The sequence below is a fragment of the Pelecanus crispus genome, chromosome 3 (assembly GCF_030463565.1).
Source record: "Pelecanus crispus isolate bPelCri1 chromosome 3, bPelCri1.pri, whole genome shotgun sequence".
NCBI lineage: Eukaryota > Metazoa > Chordata > Aves > Pelecaniformes > Pelecanidae > Pelecanus > Pelecanus crispus.
Genome location: NC_134645.1, coordinates 85806301 through 85819167, shown reverse-complemented (window position 1 = coordinate 85819167; position 12867 = coordinate 85806301). Strand labels below are relative to the sequence as shown.

At 58.7% G+C, this 12867-nt stretch overlaps 1 protein-coding gene across 1 annotated transcript; it reads left to right on the top strand.

The window, feature by feature from the left end:
* Positions 1–204: 204 nt before the first annotated feature.
* On the top strand, positions 205–7784 carry PRDM13 (PR/SET domain 13). Its single transcript, XM_075708389.1, has 4 exons — positions 205–345; positions 2070–2201; positions 2300–2420; positions 6283–7784. The coding sequence occupies exons 1-4, from the start codon at positions 205–207 to the stop codon at positions 7782–7784; spliced, it is 1896 nt and encodes a 631-aa protein (XP_075564504.1).
* The last annotated feature ends 5083 nt before the right edge of the window (positions 7785–12867 follow it).

Sequence of the window (12867 nt, the reverse complement as noted above, 5' to 3'; positions counted from 1 at the left end):
CTCTCTCACCAAACTCTGCGCCCCAGAGCATCCCCCTGCCAAGGGGTACCCCTCCTGCTCCCGTTGAAAAGCCGGCGTCCACACACGGCCGCGTCACTCTGCGGGCGGAGATACGCCTGTGCCCATCCTCCCCGTCGCCTGCCGCTGTCACTCCGGCCCCCTTAAGTAGTTGGGGTTCCCGAGCGCTCGCACCCGGAGGCAGCGATGCAAACCAGCAAGGCTCCGGCCACCAGCGTGAGCGCCGAGAGCTGCATCCCGGCCGGGCTGCGGCTGGGTCCTGTGCCGGGCATCTTCAAACTGGGCAAGTACCTGTCAGACCGCAGGGAGCCAGGACCCAAAAAAAAGGTATTTTCCTACGGTCTCCTCTGCACCGCTGGACCTCGCTCTTTTCGTTGACTCGGGGGAAGCCGGCTTGGGAGAAGAGGCTGCTCTTCCCCCCTCTCTCTTCGATCCTCCCTTCTTAGAGCGAGCCAGGAAAGGGAAGGGGAGCGTTTCCACAGCGTCCCGAGATGTCTCCTGGTGGCTTTGCCAGGAAAGCCCGCCCGCCCGTGCCCGCTCCCCCTCCTCCCCGGCGCCGGGGCCCCGCTAGCCCGGCCGGCCTCCGCGGCGAGGCCAGGGGACCGGGGGCTCTCCCGGAGGAGCGGGCGCGCCCCCGCCTTGGACACGGAGGTGCTGAGAGCCCCGCCGCAGCCCGGTGCCCGGTGCCCGGTGCCCGGTGCCGGAGGGCGCTGGTCCCCGCGGGGCTCCGCTCACTCGGGCATTGCCCCTTCCCCGGCGGGGCCAGGACTTGCCACGGCTGGCTCCTCACCCCCGCAGCCCCGGCGAGACGGGCGCATGCGGCTTTCATCGCCCCCGGGTTTTGTCCGGGGAAGGAGCAGGGGGAGAGGCAGATGCACTGATTTATTTCTGCTTTTGGCTCGGGTTTGTGCCCCTGCCCCATACCGCGGGTCCAGCGGGCCCTTTGGCTGGGGCCGGAGGGGAGCGCGGGGCGAGCGGGCCGGGGCTCCCCGGGGGGGGCGGTGGGGTGCGGGCTGCGGCTGTCGGGGCAGCCCAGCGCCCGGCGGAGCGCAGCTCGGCCTTCCCGCAAACCAGCTCCCAGCCCCGGAGCCGCAAACAACCCGCATAGCCGGAGCGGGAGCGGGTGACGGCCACCCGGCTACCGGCCCCGGGGTCACTCGGTGTCCGAGCTGGGAAGGGGCGAGGAGGAGGCGGTGGAGGCTACTCGCCCCGTCCATCAGGCCCTTCGGGGGGCTGCGGATGAGAGCCCTCCTCCCACCCCCCGGGCAGCCGCGGCTCACGCGTTCCGCTCGGATTTTTAATGCCCTTTAATTGTTTTTAAACGCTCTGCCAGCCCACTCAAATTTATTTCTCATCTGGCTCCCTTGGTTTCTCGCTTTAGACTGCTTTGTTCCGATGACTTTTATTGCACGGTCATTCAGGGAACGGGCACTTCATTTTCTCTTTGTATGGGCAAGCAGATTATGAAGTATGGGGCTACAGAGACTTTGTAGCTAAGCAGAATCCTCTCCCCTTTCCCCCTCCCCGTCTCCCGACAAGTCGTGTACGTCGCAACGGTTTTGCAAGGACCCAGAGGCTGCACAAACCCTTCAAAAAAAAAAAAAAAAAGGCATCTTACCTGGGCGTTTAATATAACGTTAAGCTAAATGCGGCAGCTGCGACTGAACAACGTGCTTTTGGGTGGGTGCGACCCAAGGGAAAACCCCATTTCCCCTCGCAGTGCCGCAGGTCCCCACCGGGCCCGGGCACTTCCCCCCGTACCCCCGCAGAGCTGCACCCCCCTCCCGGCCAGCCGCGGCTCTCCAAGGCACCTGCGAGTCCAGGAAGGTCCTACCCAAATGTGGGTGGGGATGGAAGAGGCAAACCGGTGGCAAACCGAGATGCTCTCGCCGCTGCTTCCCAGCTGCCGTGCCCAGGCACCTGCCCGCTGTGTGAAGGCAGGATCGCCGGGCAAGGCAGAGCGGGCGGGCAGGCAGGGGGACGGGTGAGCTTTCTGCTTTCTTTCGGTTCCGTCTCGCGTGGAAGTGACAGCGGTGCCGCCTGTCTTCCAGGTGCGGATGGTGAGAGGGGAGTTAGTGGATGAAGCCGGGAGCTCAGCTCTGGAGTGGATAGGGTTAATCCGGGCTGCCCGAAACTCCCAAGAGCAGACACTGGAGGCTGTTGCGGATCTGCCAGGAGGACAGGTACCCCACTCGCGGCTCCGGGCCGGCCTGGCACCGCTCTCCGCCACCTGCCTCCCCTCTCAAGCCTCCTGAAGAAGTTTCCTTTCTCCCCCTCCCAGATTTTCTACCGGGCGCTGCGAGATGTCCAGCCGGGAGAGGAGCTCACCGTCTGGTACTCCAACCCCCTGGCACAGTGGTTTGACATCCCCGTCACGGCCACCCCGACGCACGACGAGAAAGGTACAGATGCGGGCATTCATTTCAGAGCAACCAAATCAATTGAAAACAAGCAAACCCTCTTTAATTGTCACCTTTGACGGGAGCTCAAACTGCGGTAGGCAAACGTGGGCCCTTCAAATCCGCGCCCTGGGAAAAATTAATGCCAGCACAGCCGCAGCGACTTTTAACCTGCCACCCTTTAAACTAAGACTCCATCTGCTTATATTTAAAGGGTGATCTATTAACTCGGTAGCGTATGGAAAGGCCGCCGTGCCTCGAGTCGTTCCGTCACAATTTAATGATCTTTTGATAGGCAAATGGGATTGCTATGAGACAACGCTAGTGTTGTTATGCGAGGCAGCAATTTGGCTCCGTAGGTTTTCAAAAGATCGCTTTCACCTTGCGTGTGCCTCCGTCAGAGCTTCAGAGCCTCTTTTCGGGTTATCTTATGGACAGATTCACATAGGCGAGTCAAAGCGGGTAGCGGGCAGTCCTTATACATGAGGATGCACTAGGTACAAATTAAGTCGGCGTCAAATTGCACGCAGATGAGGATATCCGAGGCTATCGGGAAGGGGAAGACACCCGCCTGGGACCGCTTGTTTCAATCAGCAAGCTGGTTCTTAGCCGGAATTACGCCGCTGTTAACAAAAATAATAAGCTTGGCAGCACCTTAAACGGGGGAAAAGAAGAGGACTCCCCGCGCAGTGTCCATCCGTCGGGCTGCTCCGGCGGCGGGCACAGACCCCCGCTGACCCCCGGGCCCTCTCGCCGCTGCCCGGCCCGGCGGGCGGAGGCCGGGTCCCGGCGCTCCCCCGGGGGGGCGGCGGCGGCTCGGTGGGACCTGCGGGCACTCGCTCGCCTCGGGCTGAGCCCGCTCGGCTGGCGGCGAGGGGACCCCACCTGCTCCTGCCCTACGCAGAAGACCCTTCAGCCTGGCCGTGTCCCCGAGGAGGGAGCAAGGGCACGATCCGGGGAGGGGCTGAGCCCTCCCCGGCCCTCAAGGCTGGCTGCTCCGCAGGGTAATCAGGATCCGGCCTGATGGTTGCCGAAACGCCGGGTGCGGGCAGCTCACGACCCATCCGACTCGTGCGATGTGCAAAAGCTCAAATCCCTCCTTGTGCTAAAACTGTACCTGGAAAATAAACTCTTGGTCACGTCTCTGTCCCCCCAACTGAAGGGCGGTGAGGGATTGGGTCTGCGGAGGGTCACCCCCTCGAAAAGCCCGAGCGCGGGCGAAGTTTCGGCTGCAGGAAGGAGGACACGGTGCTGGTTTCTGTCCCCCTCTCCCCCCGCAGCAACCCTTCCCTGCGGATGTGTGCCAGTGCTGCTCTTGGGAAAATAAGGGCAAGAAAGCTCAGGTCTGCGAGAGGCACCCAGCGTGTGGCATCTTCCCCGTCCCGTCGAAGCGAGGCTTTATTTGCAGAGTGACCCGGCGGATCTGCTGCGTCTCCGGCCCCACAATTTCCAGACTAATTAATATGGACTCAGAATAAGTGTATCAAAATGCTGAAGCTCTCTTAAGGATAGTATGTTGGAAAAAACCAAACCAAACCAAACCAAACCAAACAAGCAACAGGGCGGAAGAAATTCAGAGATATTTTTTTTAAAAAATGAAACAAAACTTTGGAAATCTTCTGTGATTGACCCCATTTATTTGGGTTCACAGTGACGAGACAGGGGTATTTTTCGTTTCTTTTCTTTTTTTCCCCCTCTTCTTTTTTCCTTGGTGGTTTTTTGTTGTTGTTGTTTTTGTTTTTTCCCCCCGACGATGGTTGCTGGACTGGAGCTGAGCCGGGGAAAGTGCCGGGCCGGGCTCGGTGGCGCTCGGGGGGCAGCCGGTCCCGCCACGCTTTTGCGGGGGACAAACCAGGGCCAAACCGCGCTGCTGCAGACACCCGCAAAGGCAAACACAGGCAGCAGGAGGGAGCCCGCGGGGGTGCGTGGCTGCACGCCTTTCGGTCCCTACCGCTCCTTTCCCCGTTTTCCAATGCCCAGCCGTGGGATTGCGGCCGCTGCCCCACCCGGGCCCGGGCAGAGACGCTGCCGCCTCCCTCCCTCCTCGACGGGGCGAAAACCCGCGTCCAAGGACTCCACAAGGCTGCGGAGCCCGGGACCGCCGCTCCACGGCAGGCGAGGAAGGGCTGCGCGCCACGGCAAGGACACGGGCGACGAGACACACGCAACAGCCCTGGACCCTTCCACGCGAGTTCGCTCCCGAGTTTCCCGCGGAGAACGAAGACTTCGAGTTTCACCTGCAGCACCCACCGGCCGCGTTAAAAGCCCTCTCGGGGGGCTGGTCGCTCCTCAGTGACCCGCCGCCGCCCCCCTCGGTGCCCCGGCTGCCGCCGAGCGCAGCGCAGGGTCGAAGCCCCCCATCCCCGGTCCCTTGTGCCCCACCTCACCCCCATCGCCCCCCAAGGGACCCCTCCAAAACGTGAGGGGCTGGCCCCGGGCCTGGAGCGGCCTCTCGTTTCTGTGTGGCACTTGGCCTCACCTTCGGCATTTCGGTGCCCTAAGTCAGGAGTGGGGGTCAGCTGGGGACGGGCAGGGTGGGCAGCAGCTCGGGGGGACTCCGGAGGCTCCTGAAACGTCTTGTCGGTGTATTGTAGTGACGGGGAGGAACGAGAGAGAGGGATGGATACGTACAGACAGCAGAAGAGAGAGAAGAAAGGAGAGGAGAGAAGAGAGAGGGGAAGGGGAGAAGAGGGAGAGTTAGAAAGAAAAGGGAAGAAAAGGAAGGTAGGAAGCAAGGAAGGGAGGGACAGAGGGAGGGAGGGAGGGAGGAAGGAAGGAAGGAAGGAAAGAAGGAAGAGAGAAAGAGAAAGAAAGAAAGAATAAGAAGAAAGAACAAAAAAGAAAAAGAAATAAAAAAGGAAGAAAGAAAAAGATGAAAGAGAAAGAGAAAGAGAAAGAGAAAGAGAAAGAGAAAGAGAAAGAGAAAGAGAAAGAGAAAGAGAAAGAAAGAAAGAAAAAGAAAGAAGAGAAAGAAAGAAAGAAAGAAAGAAAGAAAGAAAGAAAGAAAGAAAGAAAGAAAGAAAGAAAGAAAGAAAGAAAGAAAGAAAGAAAGAAAGAAAGAAAGAAAGAAAGAAAGAAAGAAAAGAAAAGAAAGAAAGCAAGGAAGGAAGGAAGGAAGGAAGAAAAAAGGAAGAAAGCAGGAGAGAAAGCAAGAGAGAAAGCCAGGAAGGAAGGAAGGAAGGAAGGAAGGAAGGAAGGAAGATAAAGATAGAGAGACAGGTTGCCGGCAGAGGCAGCGTTTCCCCGTCGGGGCTGGGGAGATGCTCCTCCCTGGGAGCACACCCCCGGCAAGCAGGGCCGGGAGGGGGACGGCGAAGCCGGTGCCTCCGCGGTGCCGGGCAGTCAGCACAGCCGCGGCGACCGAGCTCCGTTCCGCTTGAGAGAAGCCGAAACGTTGAGGGCACGGGGCACAAAGGGCATTGTCCTCTGAAAGGGAACGATTACATATGGCCCATACATATCGGATATTGTCTCGCCGCGTAATGAGGGGCTCACGATCATTAGATTGGCCTTTGTTCGCTGCAGCCGACTCCCTGACATACGCTGCCTCCTCTGCAAACGCCAACAGATGGGCCCCCCGACAGACGACCCGCGGCAGCAGCTGCTCCCCCCCGGCGCCCCGTCCGCGGGAGCGCAGCCCGCACCGCGCCGCGGCACGGCACGGCACGGCAGGGCACGGCAGGGCAGGGCAGGGCGCGGCACGGCGGGGCACGGCAGGGCACGGCACGGCAGGGCGCGGCGCGGCACGGCACGGCACGGCACGGCGCGGCAAGGCACGGCGGGGGCGGGCCGGGGCGGCGGGGGCGCGGGGGTGCGGGGGGGCTGCGCGGCCGCCGCTGACGGGCCCCTCCGCTTGCCTCCGCAGGGGAGGAGCGGTACATCTGCTGGTACTGCTGGAGGACCTTCAAGTACCCCAACAGCCTCAAGGCCCACGTCCACTTCCACTGCGCGCTGAGCCACGGCCGCCCCTTCCTCCACCACGACCACGGCCGGCCCGCCGCCGCCTTCGGCCTCCCCGCCAAGGAGCCGCCGGCCGCCGCGCTGCGCGGCCACCCGCCGCCGGGCTGCGGCCCGCGGGAGGCCGTCAAGCGGGAGGCGGCCGCCGCCGCCGCCGCCGCCGCCGCCTCCCCGCCGCCGCTGGCCAAGGCGGGGCCGCCCAAGCGGGCGGCGGGCAAGGAGGAGCAGGAGCGCGCCCTGGACATGAGCCTGGGGGCGGCCCGCGGGCCGGGCCCGCTGCTGGCGCCGGCGGGCGGCGACGGGCTGGCGCTCTGCCCCGGGGCGCGCTCGGCCTTCCGCCCCGCCGGGCCGCTGCGGGAGGAGGCGCGGGGCGCCGCCGCCCTCGGCTTCTCCAAGCTGCTGGGGGGGCTGAAGGCGGGCCGCGCCGCCGCCGAGGCGCCGCCCAAGTGCGGGGCGCTGCCGGGCGAGGCCGCCCCCCCGGCGGCGGCGGCGGCGGCGGCGGCGGCGGCGGCGGGCGGGCTGGCGTGCGGCGGCGGCGGGCTGCGCGCCTTCCCGCTGCTCTCGCCGCTGGAGGAGGCCTCGGCCTTCCGGCAGGTGGAGCGGGGGCTGCCCGCCGCCGCGCTGCCGCCCGCCCGCTACCCGCCGCTGCCCGGCGGCGCGCTGGAGCGCTTCGGCCTGCCGCCCTTCGACGGGCTGAAGGCGTACGCGGGGGAGTGCGGGCTGCCGGTGATGCCGCTCACCGTCTACAACGGGGAGCTGCTCTACGGCGCCGCGCCCTACTACCCGCTGAAGCTGCACCTCGGCGGCCTCCTCAAGTACCCCGAGTCGGTGTCGTACTTCGGCGGGCCGGCGGCGGGGCTGCACGCCGCCGAGCTGGGCTCGCTGGCCAGCATCGACCGGGAGATCGCCATGCACACGCAGCAGCTCTCCGAGCTGGCGGCCGAGAAGGGCCGCGGGCGGCTGGAGGCGCTGCCGGCGGGGGCGGCCGGCGGGAAGCCCAAGACCGGGCACCTGTGCCTCTACTGCGGGAAGCTGTACTCCCGCAAGTACGGGCTGAAGATCCACATGCGGACTCACACCGGCTACAAGCCGCTCAAGTGCAAGGTCTGCCTGCGGCCCTTCGGGGACCCCAGCAACCTCAACAAGCACATCCGCCTGCACGCCGAGGGCAACACGCCCTACCGCTGCGAGTACTGCGGCAAGGTGCTGGTGCGGCGCCGCGACCTGGAGCGGCACGTCAAGTCCCGGCACCCGGGGCAGAGCCTCGGCAGGGCGGCCGAGGACAAGAGTGACTCTGCCTACGCGCACGCCGAGCCGGAGCAAAAGACTGACAACGAGAGCGACGTGGACGTCTGCTTCACCGACGACCAGAGCGACCCGGAGAGCGGCAGCAGGAACGGCGAGCAGTGATGCGGGGCCCGGCCGGGGGCCGCGCCGCAGCCCCCCCCCCGCTTACACTGAGCTCCCGGGGCGGTCCCACGGGAGGGCGGCGTCGCGGGGGAGCGTGGGCCGGCAGCCACCCGCGGGCGGCGGGGCGGCCGGGACTGCGTGCTCGTCGCGGGCGTCCCCGGGCTCCCGCCGCAGCGTCGCCCCCGGCGCGGCAGCCGCGGTGCCGGGAGAGGCGGGGGGCGAAACCCTGGCGGGCCCGGGATCCCGGCGGAGAGGCACCGCTTCCCCAAATACGGCGCCCGTATTTCAGTGGCCATATATTTTTATTGTACCTTTGTGTCGAGGAAATTGTGCCTTTTGGAAACGATTTTTTGCTATGTGCTCTCCCGTCACTTGTTTCCCGCGGCCCGAGCCGCGGGGCTGAGCTGCAGCCCCGGGGCTGCGAGCGCCTCTGGCATCTGTACACTTTATTTGACACCTCAGATGTGCTTTCTCGGGTCCTAATAAAGCAATACCAACAGCTTTTTGGAAAGAAAGAAAGAAAGGGGCGGTGGGGGGAGGCAACAGAAAGCCACGCTTGCAGCACTGAAGAGGTTCGCATACGATAAGAGGTGCACCATTTGATCGAGTTGCAATTATTTATGACAGATAATATTTGAGTAACAAATGTAAAATAAATATTGAAAAGCATGAATCGAAAAGCACGCACTATATAATTTTAAAGGAAATACACTCTCTGTTTGGTAGAATACAAATGTGGCGTATGTTTGTTTTTTAATGAATGATGTACAGTGCATACAGTATTTTGGTCTTGGTTCCGGTTTGTCATGCTTTTTTTTTTTTTTTTTTAAATAAAGTCACTGACAAACTACTGTTTGTCTAGTTGTTCACTGAAGTACTGTCAGCAGGATCTCGTGTTTCTCCGTAACGCTTCTGACGACCGGGAGCTCGGCCCAGGTCCCTCTGCATTCAGCATCTTTGTGTCAAGCTCTAAAGAATTTGCCCCTGAATATTTTGTCTGAGCATTTTCCTTCTCTCGCTCAGCAAAACAAACCAGCAAAACCCAAACAAAATCCAATCCGATCTTCCCTATGCCTAAGACTTTTGGAAAACTTTTTTTTTTTTTTTCTTTGCACAGGGCCAGCGCAGAGATGTTAAAGGCTGGACACTAGTAGCCTGCTTCATCTGTGTTCTGTCAAACGTGCCCCTTTTGCAAACATTCTTCTGTAGAACCGTTGTTACTTATATCGGAGGGAAAAAATCCCCTTGTACTGGTGGTATGAAAATTCTGAAACGTGTTCAGCTTCAAAAAGACTGTCAGAAAAATATCTGTTTCCCCTGGAAAGTCCTCCCGGTCACGGCATGAAACGATGCAACGCTGCCGACAGTGACCCGCCAGCTGTGCGGGTCTGCCCGCTCAGGTCCGGGCTGGTGCTTTCGGTGGGAGTCTGCACTCGGGCAGGCAGAAGAGACCGGAGGGAGCCCCCGCTCTTCGATTTTGTGTAGCTCACAACTCTGAAACAGATCGTAAATTGATGCAGATAGTTAGGAGGCTGAGAGTTTCCAGGATCGGGCCCCATTTAAGTCCAGGGTGTAGGTGACACAATGTAAAATACAAATTACTGCCAGCATCTGAAAGCATCTCAGATACAAAGCTGAAAGAATCTCAGACACAAAACTGATCCTCCGTTTGCTCACTTAAGGCTAAACGTGCTTGACCGTAATAGGAGGTGGGAATTTAAGTGCTAGGCTTGGATTTCTGGATTTCCTTTAAAAGTTTGATTTAAATTCAAAAGCTATAGGATTTTTTTTTATTTTATTTTTTTTGTGTGTCTGGGGTAGCGCACTATATACCCACTTACCCGATTCGCTTTTATCGCAGGACGCAAGTTGTGTTTCTGTCATGAAAGTAAATGGAAAAAGGTCTCTGCTGTGGAGAGCGGGGTCTTGTTCATCTGCCCGTGGAGTCGAAAATCCTGTTGTCATGTATAGCACCGGCAGTGGGACTCGGAATTTAGCCGACCAGTTCTTTATTTCAACATTTATCTGTTGCCTTCCCAAAGGAAGGCACCCACCATGGAGCTGCTGCCGGGGAGAGATGCGTCGTGTACGCTATGGGGTCGTGGCAAAGGGTAGAATGATAAAGCTGTGATCTGGGAATTATGTACATGTCAGCGGAGCCTGTGTGTTTTAAGAGAAGTGTTCTATTAAATCGTAATACTTGGGCTACCTTAAAAAAAAAAAAAAAGGTATTCCGGGCAGTCAATTTGTGTGAATTAGCCGTCTGCATATGTAAAAATTAATGTCGCCTTTGAGTTAAGAAGCAAAACGCAAACCGAACTAAATATAAACAACGGCAAACAACAAAAGTCGAGAACAAAAAAAAAAAAAAACAAACAAACAAAACCAAACAAAAAGAACAAAACATGTTTTTCTTTCTTTCTTTTTTTTTTTAAGAAAAAACCTGCGGTGCAGCGGCTCAATCGAAATACAAAATCCAGGAGGAGACACAGGGAGAAACTCTGCCACATCTCATTTTTAGGGCCCCACCCCTGCGGCGTCCCCCGCGGGGCCGCGCACCCCAGCACCGAGCCCACCGGCTCCGCGGGCGAGGGCAGGGGGCGAGCCCCGGCCACCCCCGTGGCTCGCTGACCGGCGGGGCACGCACAAAGCCCGGCGGAGCATTCCCCGGGGCCGCCCCGTCGGGGCCAGCGGGGCCGGGCGGGCGGGAGCACGGTGCGGGTCCTGCGCGGGGCCGCCGCGCCCGGCTGCGGCTTCCGATCGGGCAACGCCGCTGCGACAGCCCTCTCGTCGGGAGGGCTGGTTGATGGCTATTAGTTGCTAAATTTCCTGTGTCTTAAAGGGTATTGTACTGTATTGCATTGTATTTTTTTATTTTATTGGGTTTTTTTTGTATTTTATTGCATTTTTTGTATTTTTTGTATTTTATTGCATTTTATTACTTTTTTTTTTTGTATTTTATTGCATTTTATTGCATTTTACTGCAGTTTCTTGTTTTATTTCATTCAATTTTGTTTTATTGCCCAGCTCGGGCCAGGGACGAGGCGACGACGTTCTCCCGACACCTCCGCGACCCGGGCAGCCTCGGAAGCCCGGGCTGCAGTCAGGGCCAGGGGGAGGAGCAGCTCGAGGGCAAACAGCAGGCGCGGAGAGCCGCAGCCGCAGCCCCGGGGCTCCGGCAGGCCCCTGGCTCCGCGCAGCCGGGGGCGGAGCGCCGGGCTCGCCCTCTGCTCGGCCGCGGGGGGCCCCGGGCGGGCGGCGGCCCCGGGGCTGCGGATCCCGCAGCACCGGCCCGGGCCGCCGGCGCGGACGCTGATTGGCTGAGCTCTCCCGCGCCCCGCGCCCCTATTGGCCAGCCCGCGGTGCGCCCCGCCTCCCCCAGGCGGCGGCGGGGCCGGGGCGGTGCGGGAGGCAGCGCGGCGGCGTGGGGGCAGCGGCGGCGGGGCGCGGGGGGGGGGGGCGAGGAGCGTCCTCCCGTGGGCTCGGCGGGTTTGCCTGCGGCCCGGTGTGGGTTGCGGCTCGTGGGGCCATTTAGCCACATGCCGCTCAGGGCGGTTCCCGCGTTCTTCGGTTTACCCGGGAGGCGAATTCCGGTCTGAACGGAGAGGAAGAACCCGCAGGTGCGAGGTTGCGTGCTGAGCGGGTTGCAGACCCGGCCTGGGCACGGTGTGCTCTGGGGTCTGCGTTCTTAGCGTCCCTAGGTCTACCGCCACTGCTGCTGGCTGGCTGCCGTAGTGACTACCATTTGCAAGAAAAAAAGAGCGACGACTGGTTTTAGTTTCTGAATTTGTAGTTATTGATAGCTGCAATAAACCAAGCATGCCCTCTGCGTTTGGCAATATGGAGGAAATAATTAACCGCGTTTACAGGGAAAAAAGAGCTTTCCAGATGAGAAAAACATAGTGTTTTGATCCACGCAAAGTGGAAAGCATAGGCAGAAAGAATGGTGGCGAGGCTGAAGAAAAAATACCTCCTTTAAATATTACTCGTGGAGCGGTTTGTTTGCTCAAGGGCCACTGAGATTAAATGACAAGATTTCCCTATTTTATTTTCTATGGGAGAACTCAGGTTTTCTGAGTAAAGTTGAACAGAGAATAATGAAAAGCTGCATTTTGCGAGTGAAGAATAGAGCATTATTTGCTTGCTGGAAGTCAAGAGCAAAGAAGAATACATACACTGGGATGGCTTTTGGACATTATTAGAAACTGGTCTAAATATTTTGGAAACTGGTCTTTCAGTTTCCAAAAATTCATGCTCAGCCTCCGGTATTCCTGTAAAAACAATTGATTTGAATAACCTCCCATTTTTAAAATTTGAGAAACTGGTCTGATGGTTTTTGACTTGTCCTATATTAGCCTGCTCATAGAAACAGCATCAAGAAGTCTGGGTGCATCTGGCAGGAGGTGCTTGAGCATTGCCAAGAAGCAGATTGTAAGGATCTTGGGGGTAATCTTGGTTTCCAACCAATCTTGGTTTTGGTATGAAACTGTGTCATATATCTTATTAGTTAATGTTGTAATTACTGTCACGTCCCTAGTCCGAGGATGCACGTGGGAGATTGATGGCACTGTGAATGACCAAACTGTAGGGCAGGGTCTTACGGACCAGGGACCTACATCATACTCCTCCAAACTTTCTGAATGGGTTTAAACACAAGACTTGAGTTTACAGCTTTAAACAACTCATCAAATTACCTGATTTTTCAAAGGTGTTGAATACCTGCTCTTCCCAGTGAAGCTAGTGGGACTGATTAAAAATTTGCCAAGTTCTCTGACATATAGGTGAGACAGATGTAGTCTGCTGTAAGACCAATGAGTTTAGGTTTTGGACTGGTTGCTAGTACAAGACTCAGGGAGGACTTGATCACTTCTGAGCAAGGCAATGGCTCTATATACTTACAGGGATACAGTTTCAAAGCTTTTTGCATTAAGCTCATATTTTAAATTCACACATGCACAGACGTGATCTGATCAGAAAGCTCTGCTACAGGTATGAAAACGTGCGTCTAGTTAAGGGTCCTTTCCTCAGGCCACAACTCTGATGTGGCAAAGATATGATTTATTGTTTCAGAAGAGCCTATGGA